Source organism: Malus domestica, chromosome 12 (assembly GCF_042453785.1).
Source record: "Malus domestica chromosome 12, GDT2T_hap1".
In the NCBI taxonomy this organism is placed as follows: domain Eukaryota; kingdom Viridiplantae; phylum Streptophyta; class Magnoliopsida; order Rosales; family Rosaceae; genus Malus; species Malus domestica.
In genome coordinates this window covers 4,939,980-4,954,608 of record NC_091672.1, presented here as the reverse complement: position 1 = coordinate 4,954,608, position 14,629 = coordinate 4,939,980, and the positions used below count along the sequence as shown (strand labels likewise).

At 36.1% G+C, this 14,629-nt stretch overlaps 1 protein-coding gene across 8 annotated transcripts; it reads left to right on the top strand.

Annotated features, from left to right (window-relative positions):
• Nucleotides 1-5,440: 5,440 nt before the first annotated feature.
• On the top strand, nucleotides 5,441-12,997 carry LOC103423228 (ABC transporter G family member 22). 8 transcript variants are annotated; one of them, XM_070809807.1, is made up of 12 exons: nucleotides 5,541-5,643; nucleotides 6,385-6,763; nucleotides 9,296-9,369; nucleotides 9,580-9,665; nucleotides 10,035-10,270; nucleotides 10,374-10,529; nucleotides 10,695-10,878; nucleotides 10,964-11,275; nucleotides 11,357-11,644; nucleotides 11,855-12,139; nucleotides 12,227-12,334; nucleotides 12,456-12,997. In XM_070809807.1, the coding sequence occupies exons 4-12, from the start codon at nucleotides 9,663-9,665 to the stop codon at nucleotides 12,675-12,677; spliced, it is 1,794 nt and encodes a 597-aa protein (XP_070665908.1). In that variant the 5' UTR covers nucleotides 5,541-5,643; nucleotides 6,385-6,763; nucleotides 9,296-9,369; nucleotides 9,580-9,662; the 3' UTR covers nucleotides 12,678-12,997. The 8 variants fall into 8 exon arrangements, with proteins under 8 accessions (XP_070665907.1, XP_070665902.1, XP_070665908.1 ...); XM_070809808.1 differs by having other exon boundaries at nucleotides 9,296-9,434; XM_070809809.1 differs by having other exon boundaries at nucleotides 9,296-9,434; nucleotides 9,580-9,894.
• Nucleotides 12,998-14,629: the final 1,632 nt, after the last annotated feature.

The following is a 14,629-nucleotide window of genomic DNA, read 5'->3' as shown; positions in this document are numbered from 1 at the left end:
TGGTTAACGTGGCCATTTATTAACGGTTATAGTCGAGTGGCATGGGCCATAATTTTAGGAGTTGTGTGAAATATGGTATATATTTGTGTCTTTATAAGTAAGGCACCCTTTAATAAAGGTGTAAGTATTAAAATCCTAAATCAATTATTAATTTTTATTTTAAAAATTATGTAACTGACGTGTAAATTCATTATTGCAGTAATGTTATAGACCTTGATCAAAATCTGAAAACTAATAAGGTTTCAATTAAAGAACATTAGTAACTAAGGACCGGATACTAATTTTTCCTTAAAAAATCTTGTAACTTTATTTCTTGAATCAGTACATACTATAACTTAAATTAATTTCAGACCTTGTTAGTTTATACGATCTTATTTCCTGGAATATCACAAATTAAAACCAAAGTCTAAGATGCAAGCATAATTGAACTCTCTTATTCTACCTTGCTTGCCTTCATTTGAGTCTCTCCAAAACCGTCCTCATGTGTATGCCTTCATCTTTGCGGAAACCCTAAAAACAATTCTAAACACATGTACACATAAACCCTAAAAATAGTTATGAACGTATTTTTCAAACCATATGTTATACTATTAGGTGTTTAGTAAGTTTCAAGTATGATTAGTGGCTTATTCAAATAGTTACTTGATGATTATTAAGTTGACCACGAAAACTTTCTAATTTGATGATTTGTTCAGCTAAAATGGATAATCCTTTAGGATGGGAATAAAATCAATTCATGCAGCTGGTCAATTATTAGGATAGTTAATCTTAGGGTGCCAACTGCCACGAGGCGAAGATTTGATGGAGCAATCGAATTCGAGTGTGACCAACCATGGAAAAAGCACCGCAGCAACAACCCCTGAATCCTTATTAAGGAAGAAAATATCGGTAATATCGGAAATATCGGTAGTCTGAAAACACGGAAATATCGATGGAAATATCGGGATAATATCGATATCGATAAAAATTACATGGAAACCACGGAAATTGTAAGAAAAACTTGGAAATTTTTATTGAAACTTTGCAGGATGTTTATTTAGTCAATTATCTATTAGTTTATCACAAAAAATTGGAAGGAAATGCATTGCATGATGGATTTAACATTATCAAGTTGATTATATAGCGAGCTGACAAACATTGTGAGTGTAGAAAATATGTAGTAATTAATGAAAGAAGTCTAAACACACCATAATCATTTATTTATAATGAATTAGTACAATATTTTACACTTTAGTACCACATAGAGTTTCTATGAGGTTCAAATTTTTCACTATCTTCATCATCTCTACGTGTAGAATGAGTGTATTGTGAAGAGTAGTTATCAAATGATAAATCCCCAAAATAGTTTTGCATGTAATTGTTAACATGCCACCCATATGGATCCGAGATTGGTTGAGGTTGTCCATAAGAAAAATCATTTGAAGATTGAGTCTAGGATTGTTTCCATGAGTCGCTCGATTCCATCCCAACAGGAATGGGATATGAAGGGTAGGGAAATGGTTGGTTATGAGTATAACCATAGTTACTACTTCCCAATCCAACAGAGTCTGAAGTTCTAGATAACGAGTCATCTTCTTGACTTGACAAAATCCCTTTGCCTCTTTCTCTGCGAGTATAGTCCTTCCCTATGGCACCAATTCCTGGTCCTGCCCGCCTACTGCCATGGTCATCATCCTGTGTTGCATACGTGAAGTTTGCCTCACCAGTGAAGGGGCTCATATATCCGGGAGGTGGTGGTCCATAATAGTTTCCATATCCACCACCACTACCTCCAGCTCCACTATGTCCTTCATCATTCCCACCTCCGGTGGTAGGTTAGTCTCCTGATCTTGTACTAGAGCTATCATTAGTATCAGCACGATGTTGTGGTTGTGTAGGATTGGAAGAATGTGGAATTCCAGTGTTTCTTGGTCTTGGGCGCAAAAGTTCTTCCAAAGAGTCAGCGCTGCTAGATCCCACCTCCTCCTCTAATTTATTTGTATTAACATACGAGTCCACACAAATTTATTTGTTGTTGTATAAATTATAATAATATAAATATAAGTTTGTAAACTTACCTTAAATATGGAACCCTTTGTGTTCAAGCTTTGGAATGGATCTGGAATGGCTTTGAAAATGGTAAGGGAAATAAAATAATAAATAACATTAAACATATTAAAATTATCCTAGGGAATAATTATACAACATTACTTAATTACTTAAAAAAAATTAACATGTAATTGTTAACATTACTTAATTACTTACAAAAACTAACATGCAAGTATTAATTACTTAAAAAAATTAACATGTAATTGTTAACATTACTTAATTACTTACAAAAACTAACATGCAAGTATTAATTACTTAAAAAAATTAACATATGAGTTCACACAAATTTTTTTGTTGTTGTATAAATGATAAGAATATAAATATAAGTTTGTAAACTTACTTTAAATATGGAACCCTTTGTGTTCAAGCTCTGGAATGGATCTGTAATGACTTTGAAAGGGGTAAGGGAAATAAAATAATAAAAAAGGCTCTGAATGGCTATGATACTCGACCTCTTGAAAGAATATCACAATGGCAGCTTTGAAAGAATATCACAATGGCTCTGATACTCCACCTTTTAAAACAATATCGGCACACGGTTTTGAATGAAACCACCATCCATGGTCTGAAAAGAATACAAATTATAATTGTAAAAGTGGTCTGAAATTGTCAAAATAATTGTAAAACTTGTCGGGAATACTGAGTGAGTCATGTGTCCTCCTAACAGGAGGAACCCACACACACACACATAAATGACACAACGCACGCAACCACACACGCACACAACGCACGCACACAAACATCACACACGCAGACCACGACCTCAGTCTCTCTCTCTCTCTCGATCCTTCTCGATCTCTCTTCTCCCTTCTCCCACACACACACACACACAGATCTCCGATCTCTCTTCTCCCTTCTCCTAAACACACACACACACACAGATCTCTCGATCTCTCTTCTCCATTCTCCGATCTCTCTTCTCCCTTCTCCCACACACACACACACACACACAGATCTCTCGATCTCTCTTCTCCCTTCTCCAATCTCTCTTCTCCCTTCTCCCACGCGCACACACACACACACACAGAGATCTCTCGATCTGTCTTCTCCCTTCCCCTACACACACACCACGGCCTTCTGCTCCTCAGTCCGACAATCTCGAATCCCTCTCGATATCTGGGTGTCGCCGCCGTTGATCGTGGCTCTGGCGAAGTCGGAGTTGGCTTAGTCGTCTGTGGCGGTGTGCCGCTGAGCAAGGAGTTGGCTCAGTCATCTGGTTCGTCTTCGACTCGAAGAAAACAAGTTTTCAGGTGAGATTCCATTGAAACCCTAAACCCTAAACCGACATCACATATGTTGAATCGTTTATTACCTCTTGCATGCGTAAAATTTGAAGTTTATATGTGAAATTGAAGTTAAAAATCGTGTTTTTGCAAGGTTTTTGGGACGAAATCGGCTCGGGAATAGGCACACCATCTCCGGCGTTCTTCTCCAACGTTCGGCTCGGAGTCCGATTGCACCATTAAAAAAAATATCGCGATATTATCGATAATATCGCGATATTTGGACGAAAACCATTCGGATACCAATTAAACTATCCATTTCCCGAAAAACCGATAATATCGGCGATATTTCGCCGATATTATCGGCATTTTCTTCCATGATCCTTATCATCAGGAACCACCAAAAATGTCCTTTTGAGGGCCAACTTTTTGTTCACTCCTCCAGCTATTTCCTGCTCACCCCTCACCCGATGGTCCATCATAGAACCCTAGAAAGCCTCCACCCTGAAATACTACTAAACCCTTCAAACTCTACGAAAATTATTGGATGTATCAATTTTTTTTCTTTCTTTTTATCATTTATCAAGATATAAAGAAGCTAGTAGGATAATGCATTATCCCTACCCAACTTGGCAAAATAATTTCGATGATGCTACGAATAGTTCTATCTAGATTGCACTAACACTTTCGGTGGGGAATTATAGAAATTTGGCCAAACACACCCCAACCACAAAGAGCAAATCCAATGATATTGAATGACCATTCGTGAAAATTCTAACATGTATTAGAACCAAAAGAGAAGTTTTGTCATTCTCTGTCGCTATTTTGTGTAAATTTGTTCAATTCATATCCGTATATAAATGACATGCACTCACCTTACTTTTCCCTTTCGTTAATATGTGGTGGACAATAGAATTATAAGCTTTTTATCTTTAGACCATTGGCCGAGCACAAGCTAAAGATGCAATTGCCTAAACTAGTAATTAATATCCCTTTCATCAAATTAATTTAAAAAAACTTGTAATAAGATCCATATGTGGCGGAAAATGGAGAAAAAGGTTGAATTATACAAAATTTGTGCAACACAAAACTGTAAGACCTATAATTAATCACTCTTTTTAACTGTTAGATGTGACGAGTTCACTCCACTTGATATACGAAAATAATGTATTTTCCCTCACTCTTTTGTTTTCTCAACATGTATCATGAATTGCTCTTTGCATGCTAATGCCTATTATGCTCTTCGCATGCTAATGCCATATGCATGCCAGGGGATATAAATATAGCACTCTGTGTTATTATTTCTTGCTCCGCTTAGCTTTTCGTTCGTACAAGTCTTTCACTCGTAAAACATAGAAATGTGCTAAAAATAACTGAAGTATTCCTTGAAAGTTGATTAATTAGTCAAAAATTGTGGTAGGCCGGCCAATTGCAAAGGGAAAATTAAAATCTAATAAATTATGCATAATTAATACCAATTTTTTTTTTACATGCATATATACAAAGTTAAATCTAAGTAAAGATTCGAAACTCTAAACCTTAAGTTCTAACTCAAGACATTGCAGTATCGATTGAACAATGTTGTCTTTTATATGGTTGTATTTGCAATACTACGTCAGCATACGCCAATATTAGAGACACATACGGTAAAATTAATTATAATTGTATATATATTGAGAAGGAAAAACGTGAACCGTTTGTGAGCAAAATACCCAAAAAAAAAAAAAAAAAATTGGTGCCCTGTTCAAAGGGTAACCTGAGACGAAACCAAGACCTCATGTTGCAGAGACACGCAAGCCCTCCAAACAAAGCAAACAAATACTTGATTAGGCGGCACATCATCCATCCTAATGAGGTTAAACATCATCAATGTCGAAAGTTTCCCAATTGATCACTCACAGCAATGCTAGCAATTGAACAAAACCTGCAGATTCAATTCCACGGAAAAAAACAGCTACAAAAAATCGTCCTAACACGTGTACGACAATGATGCATGGATGGACTCACTCAACGAGTTCAGATTTTGATTGATTGATTGATATCACTGCTGCATCCATTTATCATCATATCTCTTAATATTTTATATGTTCGAGTCAAGTTATTATCAATATTAAGGAATTACATGAGTTTGATAAATAATGGCCAAGATCAGGGGTATTTCGGTAATTCACATTCTCTGACTGCATATTGCTCCCTCTATAAGAAGAGGGACACACACCAGTTGAGACCAACTCATCATATTTTCGTACCTCCAAACACCAAAAGTGGCTCTCTCCTTGTAGCAATTCTTACTCTCAGCTCATTCCTCTTCTGTCAAATAATTAAGAACAAGGTATGGAAATATATTTGGATTACCCTTATCTTTTTCCTAGCTACCTTATAATCATATTCAAATTCCCATTTATGAAGCGGTTCTTTACCTGCATTTGCATAATCTTTGTACGATATTCATTTGGACTTGGTTATAAAATCTCCAGTTGACCAAAAAAAAAAATTATAAAAAAAAATAAACTGCTACCATGTCAAGTATATTATGATGCAAATGAACCCAACTAGAACGTTCCATTACATTTTAATTTTGAACTTCCACAGGTGTATTGTGATGCTGGCCAACTTATTTTCTTCTACATCTGGATCTTTAATTTGTTTATATACACACTAAGGACATTAAGGAAGATTAATTCATAATTAGGTTTTTGTATATCTATATATATGAACCATGCGCCCCTCCTTTTTCCTTTCCTCTCTCCATTTTTCTAGTGGAGTCCCAGAAAGTTCTCTCTTTATATTTCTAACAAGTCATCATTTATGCTCCTCTCTTAAAGTGCCGATTTGTGGTGTGTATTCATTTCCAACTTTACACGGTATAAACTTTGTTAGCACTATAGATATAAACCTACCTCATCAAAAACATTACCAACAAAAAATTGGTGCTTCTATTTTTCCAAATTGTAAGTGTAATTTTAGCATCACATTCACTCATTGAGTAAAGGTACATCTCGTTTTTGGTCAATTATATATCACCTGCATGCACATGAAATTCACTAAACTGTGCTCATTGTTTTGGTGAAAGATGGAGAAACCAAACTCATCTGGGTTGGCAAGGACCAAGTCTGAACAATTGGTGGAAACTATAGCCGCGGAGTTGAAGTCACCTCCGCCGGGCGAAGCCACTTCGACGGTTGAAGGCGGATCAACACTGTCGAGGAAGTCAAGCCGGCGCATGATGGGGGCGTCACCCGGGCGTGGTAGTGGCAGTGTTGGCAAAAACACACACATCAGGAAGTCCAGGAGCGCCCAAATGAAGCTGGACATGGATGAGATCAGCAGCGGCGCTGCCTTAAGCCGCGCCTCTAGCGCCAGCTTAGGATTTTCGTTCTCTTTCACCGGCTTCACTGTGCCTGCTGATGATATCGCCGACACAAAGCCTTTCAGCGACGACGATGATTTACGTAAGTACTTAACACTTTAATAAATTTCAAGCAAGTGCTTGGTAATTTTCACACACAAAAAAGGTCTCAACAGTTAATTAATATGGTGTATGCTCTTCACCCACATGCATATAAAGATTTAAAAAAAAAACTAAGTTGAGGAATATTATGCTAATACAAGAGCTAATATACAAGGGCAGGTCAAATTTCGCATATTAGTTAGTTTATAATTTTGAGTGTGGTGAGCATATGTAATGTGTATACACATGTTTTTGCATATAATATTTTTTGGCTTTGTTTGTTATTTTTATTTTGTAAATTTATGGTGCATGTTACTCTCCACTCTCCTAATAAAAACGGGAAATTATTTAACAGTTTTGAAAATTAAATTTAACAACTAAAATGCATCTATTAGCATTGAAACCCCCACACAAAAAAAAAAATAAATAAATAAAAAAAAAGAAAAAAAAAGGGTGAGCTTCTGAGTAAATGATTGGGGTGTTCACTCGGTACTTGGTCGGTGGCTAGAGGTAAAGAGGCCACAGACGCAGCTTATGACTTTAAAAAAGATGAACACAGTGCTTTTCAGTGACATGAAAATACGGAGTTCGTTAGAACGGGGCCCCACCGCTCCCATAATGCAGGAAAACTGTCTTCCTTCCACAAACTGATTAAGAAATCTTGCGTACAAAAATGGAAAATGGTACAAAATGGAAAATGGAAGGGAGACTTACAAATATACAAATTTTTAGATCATATTTTGTTGTGTGCATGATATGATATGATGGCTAGTGGTTGAATGTTTTTTAAAGAATTTAAAAATAAGCTTAATTATCAATCGTTATACATGTAATTTACAAAAGACGGTCCAAAAATTTGATCTTTATAACATCATTTTACCAAAATTAAATGAGAATACATTAAATCAAATTAAAAAATTTCATACGCATTACATAAAATTAAGTATCAAGTCTTGTCTTGTCTTGTTTGTGTAACCATATATTCCCCATTTTTCTTTATTCTACTTCTCTTTTAAACGTTAGGATTGGATTGAATTGAGAACCGATATCATGTTTTTGACTTGAAGGAAAGCCAGTCATATGTTGGTTCCGAATATGGGTGAATTGAGACTTTAATCCTTGATGATGTGTTTTTTGTCTAATGGGATGTAGTAATTTGGCATGTAGTCTACTAAGTAATGAGAAATTTTTAATTGTGATGGGAACACGGATAATACATCACATGTTTTTATGTAAGTTGTGAGAATTTTTTTAAGTTATTAATTTTTTAACGCACATATCCTACTATTTATATAGCGACACGTGATGTACCATCCCATGTGACGGTCACATTGAAAAATCTCTTCTAAGTAAGATTTTTGGCCTTGAAGAAGATTCTCAAGACTAAAATATTAAAGCTACTTATTACTATAGTTATTAGTTTAGTATTAGAGATTTAAAATTCGTGAATAATTGATTTGATATTAATACAGTTTTTTTTATTTATTAGGTTAAAAATATAAATTTGTATACAAAATATATATATATATACTAAAAATAAGAACCCGTGGATGTGGAAGATTATTGTTAATGGAGAACAAAAGAGAAATAAAATTTTGAAGTAAATATACTATGTCTAAATCTATTTGACATTAAATTATAGTTTAATAAAATATATATTTATATATATTCGTTTATAAGTAAAAACAAGGATAGAAGAGATATTTTAAAGGGACACTTTGGATGCGGTCCTTAGCTATCAATATTCTTTGATTGAAACCTTGTTAGTTTTTAGTTTTTTATTGAGGTCCTTGACATTAATGTAATAATGTAAGTTACTATATTTTTTAAATTAAAAATTAAAAATTGAAATTTGTAATTGTTTATATTAATGAGATTTTAAATAAAATCCATAATTTATGGGATTAAAAATAATAAAATATAAATTATACTCTCTATTATATTGTGTGTGTGTACATATATGTATGGGTACATTAACCAAAATTAACAAAAAAAGTTATTGTACCAAAACATGGATACATTCTCAAATCAACGAAAAAGAATGTACCCATATAAGTTTAAACATGGATTAAAAAATTTGAAAGGATTTTATATTAAAAAAAGGGTACATTTTACATATACAAATTTTTGATATATTTGAGAATGGGTACATTTAAGATTAAAAAAATTGAAAAATTATATGAATGGGTACATTTAAGATTAAAAAATTGAGAATCTTTTTATATATAAAAAAAAACTAATAGGTACAAACTTAATTTAATTTATTTTTTTTATTATTTTGGAAATGTTTGAATTGAAAATTAATTAGAAGTTTAATAGAGGTGTGAGTATTAAACCCTAAATTAATTAATAATTTTTATATTAAAAAATTATATAATAAACATGTAAATTCATTATCACATTAATGCTAGGGACTTGAATCAAAATTTGAGAACTAATAAGGTCTTAGTCAATGAACAGTAAGAACTAGGGACCGGATACTAATTTTTCCTATTTTAAAATATTAAAATGAGATGTGTAATTGTTATTGCAGCAGAAGATCTTGAAGCTGGCATCACCAGGAAGCCAAAATTCCAAACAGAACCCACACTGCCATTATATCTCAAGGTTTTTCTTCCTTCCAAGTATTTACGTACACAAGTTACAAGCTTACAAGTTGCCATATTTTCCATGTATGCTTTCCTTCTCCTTTTTATCCCAAAACCCTTGCAATGTTTGCGAACTGCATCTACTGGTGTACGATTCAAAAACCCTGTACGTGTTCAATCGTACTGCTCGATGAGAAATTGATGTGATACTTACTGTCTATTTGAGCAGGCAAGGAACTAAGGAAGGAGATTGATCATCTAGCTAGACACATCAAAGGGCGGTCCATAGAACATGGCTAGCAATATATAAGCATGGTCAGGTTCAGTCTTGTACAGAACTTCATTCTATATGGTGACTTGTTTGTACAAGACTTGCCCTTTCTTTCCAACCCAAAGAAGGTGCTTCATGTTCATCATATATAACTAAATCACGTAATCTGCTTAGAACCAAATCGAATCGCGGGTTTTACACCCTTCGAAAACTAGATTAGAAACCGGCATTGATTAAGGTTTAGGTGCACCAAAAGCATCTGAGGAAAGAAGGGTATGGACAGTCTGATATTTTAATCCTCCTGGAAAGTTATTATCATCTTTTGACATTGCGAAAATTCGAATTGTATAGAATTAGCTAGTCATAAATCGTAGTAATGAAGGCTAAATCTTGCTGTGGTTTATTCATCTCAGTTCACAGATGTGACATACAAGGTCATTTTCAAAGGAATGAGGACAACTGAAGAGAAGTATATCTTGAACGGGATTGCTGGTTTGGTTAACCCTGGTGAAGTTTTGGCCCTGATGGGACCATCAGGAAGTGGAAAGACCACCCTCCTTAATCTGCTTGGAGGCAGGGGAAGCCAAGCCAATGTTGGCGGTTCAATTACTTACAATGATCAGCCATATTCCAAGTACCTAAAGAGAAAGTATGAATCTGGAACCAAGTTTTTTCACCTTGATGATTACATAGATTAGGAGAAACAGAAACTATGTTTCTAGTGTTCATACATAACATGAAACATATGGCAGGATAGGGTTTGTGACTCAGGATGACGTTCTATTTCCTCACCTTACGGTGAAAGAGACATTGACATATGCAGCCCTCCTACGGCTGCCAAAGACATTGACAAAAGAGCAGAAGGAAAAACGAGCGATAGATGTCATCTGTGAGCTAGGCTTAGAGAGGTAAGTTCTTCTACCGGTTTCTGTTGGATTTTGGAATTCCTTTATGCATTGTCATAAATGGACTAACTGATCGATAGATATAGATATGACGAAGACTATGTTAGAAAGTATCAATTTTCTTACTAGATTAAAACGCTAACATGCAAAAATTCTTGATATGCACAGGTGCCAAGACACTATGATTGGTGGCTCCTTTGTCCGCGGGGTATCAGGTGGAGAGAGGAAGAGAGTTTGCATTGGCAATGAGATCCTAATCAACCCTTCTCTTCTGTTTCTGGATGAACCAACTTCCGGCTTGGATTCTACAACTGCACTGCGAATTGGTCAGATGTTACAAGACATAGCAGAGGTATTTAATTAGAATAGACATTCAGTGATGCCAATGCTCTACTAGTAATATGAACACAAAGAAGTGAACTTTGTTTATGTGGCAGGCTGGCAAGACTGTGGTGACAACAATCCACCAGCCATCAAGTCGACTCTTCCACAAATTCGACAAGTTGATCCTTCTTGGGAAGGGAAGCTTGCTCTACTTTGGAAAAGCATCAGAAGCAATGGTGTACTTCTCATGCATAGGATGTTCTCCGCTTATTGCCATGAACCCAGCAGAGTTCTTGCTAGACCTTGCAAACGGAAATTTAAATGATGTTTCAGTACCTTCAGAATTAGAGGATAAAGTGCAAATGGGAAGTTCAGAAGCAGATGATACAAGAAATGGAAAGCCATCTCCAGCAGTTGTGCATGAGGTAAATTTTATGAGACACGAGTGATTTTTTGCAAACAAGAAATGGAAAGCATACTTATCTGGTGTTTCTATTTGGAAGCAGTATCTTGTGGAGTCATACGAGACACGAGTTGCAAACGAGGAGAAGAAGAAGCTTATGGTTCCCCTTCCCATCGATGAGGAACTGAAGTCAAAGATGTCATTTTCGAAGCGGGAATGGGGAACAAGCTGGTGGGAGCAATTTTCTATCTTGTTCTGGAGAGGAATTAAAGAAAGGAGGCATGACTACTTCAGCTGGTTGAGATTCACCCAAGTGCTCTCCACCGCAATAATTTTGGGCTTGCTCTGGTGGCAGTCAGATGCTAACAATCCCAAAGGCCGGGAGGATCAGGTAAATCCTTTTCTTGTCAAATAAATAAAACTGACTCGTTCAATACAAGAAAATTTTTAGTGTGACTCACAGTGAAAAATCTCTCCTTTGATACTCAAACCCTCCTCAATTTACACACACACACACGCTCACAACTACTTAACAAAAAGTTGGCCACTTCATGGAGTATAGAATCAGTTCTAAACCTACAAACTTAACCCCAAATTGCAGGCAGGGCTGCTTTTCTTCATTTCTGTTTTCTGGGGATTTTTACCCGTCTTCACAGCAATCTTCACATTTCCTCAAGAAAGAGCAATGCTGGTGAAGGAACGATCGGCTGACATGTACAGATTAAGTGCATATTTTGCTTCTAGGACTACTAGTGACCTCCCACTTGATCTAATGCTACCAGTTATGTTCCTCGTCGTTGTATATTTCATGGCTGGCTTAAGGCCGAGTGCTGAAACCTTCTTCCTAAGCGTGCTTACAGTTTTCCTCTGCATTGTGGCAGCACAGGTATGCCTATTTTCAGCTACTAGTTGAGAAAATTCAATGAATATTTGTACTGCCATAGTTAACTAATTACAAATGGATGCGGAACAGGGACTTGGACTCGCTATCGGAGCTACATTGATGGACCTAAAGAAAGCCACAACTCTTGCGTCAGTAACTGTGATGACGTTCATGCTTGCTGGAGGGTTCTTTGTGAAAGTAAGCATGCAACCCTTTATTCAAAACCTATATTTTGTCAACAAAATCATCAGTGAAAATTATAATTCCTGAGATTGGAAATTATATTTAAGTCTTTAACACATTGTTCATAATGTTGTAGGAAGTTCCGGTGTTCATATCTTGGATTCGGTATATGTCTTTCGACTACCACACATACAGGATTCTTCTTAAGGTGCAGTACGAACACATCACACCGACTGTTCATGGGTTGAGCACAGACCGCGGTTTAACAGAAATTGGTGCCCTTATAGCCATGGTTTTTGGATACCGGCTCTTGGCATACCTTTCTTTGCGAAGAATGAAGCTTCAAGGTGGGGCATAGTATTCAAGGAAGCCTGCATCTTTTAAAAGCTATCGTCTTAGCATAAGTTTCGAATTAACTGAGGAAACTAGTGAGGTTCCACTGATCTGCACCTTATGTATTCTCTGTTCTAAGAACTTTGTTAAATTTATGTAGTGCAGCAGGTAAAAGATCAGATAGATTGGTTAGCTGGCTAATAGCTAAAACACTATATGGAGAGAGAGAGACTTTAGAGTTGTTTTGGAATATGTAAACTCTAGATAACAGTGGAATTCAGGTCAGAAGAAACTGTACTTTGTTTGTCAATTTTAATCAACGAAAACTCGTATGATTTTCCTTAACTCATGAATGAACTTTGCTGAACTACCAGAAACGTTTTTGTGTTCAAACTGTTAATTCTTTGTTTCTGCAAAACGATTAATTAAGTACGCAGCCAAGAACTTGCAAATTAAACAAAAGTACCTCAAGTTGTTACCCTCATGTCAATGGAAAAAAAAGAGGGGCCTTGGCTTAAACTTTCTGAAAATCTTCATCTTCTTTCGAAACCTCGTGTCCATTTATCAGTTTCAAAAAATATAGTTGAAGGTAATTGGATTTTTGTTAAAAGATCTACATATAACAACACAACAATCAGCACTACATATAACAACACAGATCAGCAGAAAATAACGACCATATCCAATAAATTCTTGAGCTCTTGGTCACACTTACCAAAGGTATTCTATCTAGTCGCATTTGATATTATGGTTTTGGCAAAGATTTCCTTATCGAAATCATCTTTTGACAAGTATAAATACTACATATCAAAACAACGAACAGTTATCTGTGCGTCACTTTTTCAAGACTAAATTTCAACTCACAGCTCTACCCTGATCAACTATGATGTTCTGGACCATGCGTATGGTGCATTTATGCCCAGAACAAAGATAAGCCCCCAACTTTTTTCAAGAGGGCGGGGCGGTACAAAGCTTCAGTTGCTTGAGAGGATGAGACAACAGTTTTTCCCAGAAGCAGCTGGCCAGAATTGGCATCCTGCTGTGATCTAACACACTTGGAAAACTGTTTGGGAGAGCAGTCTTGCTCCAAAATTGGTTCTTTCCTCCTTCGAGGATTGCCCAAAGCTTTAGTGCATTGCCTCCTGAGAGTCAGAGTGCAAGAGTTGCATCGGACAAATGTTCGAAGAAAAAACTAAACTTACTAACATCTCACATAATAGGTGCATTGATAAACAAATCATTCCCCGTAGCTGTCCTTGAAATAACGATTTCTCAACCATAGTTGGACTCCAAGCTTCCCCCACTCCTCCTCTGTCAGCCGTGATATCAGAAGCGGTTGGAAAAATCACATCTTGGGTTTCAGCAAGTATTGCTCAGGGAAACTTAGACTCCAAGCTTCCTCTTGTACTGGTCCATTTGCAGTAATTCCAAAAGCAATCGGAGCAAACACGTCTTGGGTTTCAGCAAGTAATTGCTCAGTAAAACTTGGACTCCAAGCTTCCTCTTGTACTGCTCCATTTGCAGCAATCCCAAAAGCAGCATGCAAAGGCACTTCTAGAGTTTTGATAGGTAATTATCTGTTGTACAATCTGGCAATTGTGAGGTTTTATCATAAAATGTCTCGGTATTAGTTGGTGTGGGGTTATAATATTTAAGCTTCTCTTTTCTTAGAGATACGACCAACGTGGGATATTTCAACATGTTATGACAACCCTAATTTCAACATGTTACGACCACCCTAATTTCGATGATCCCAAATCCATCATCTTTCTTGACTTTTTTTCTTTTTGTTTATGCATCCACTAGCGGAGCCACACCAAAGGCTACGGTGGGCTGTAGTCTAGGAGAGTGTGGCAATATGTATGTACTTTAGTGTATAGTCTAATATAATAGACATAAAAAGTGCAATAAGAATTATTTTTTTAATGAAACTAGCCCAATGAGTATTTAGCACAACAAAAAGTATAAAACTTACCA

What these genes read in the sequence shown, in the direction of transcription:
- LOC103423228 (XM_070809806.1), top strand. Translation starts at nt 6,385, where the DNA reads ATGGAGAAACCAAACTCATCTGGGTTGGCAAGGACCAAGTCTGAACAA. An exon ending in CAGCGACGACGATGATTTAC is followed by an intron (nt 6,764 to 9,295) that starts GTAAGTACTTAA and finishes TTGTTATTGCAG; the next exon opens with CAGAAGATCTTGAAGCTGGC. An exon ending in TCTGCATTGTGGCAGCACAG is followed by an intron (nt 12,140 to 12,226) that starts GTATGCCTATTT and finishes GATGCGGAACAG; the next exon opens with GGACTTGGACTCGCTATCGG.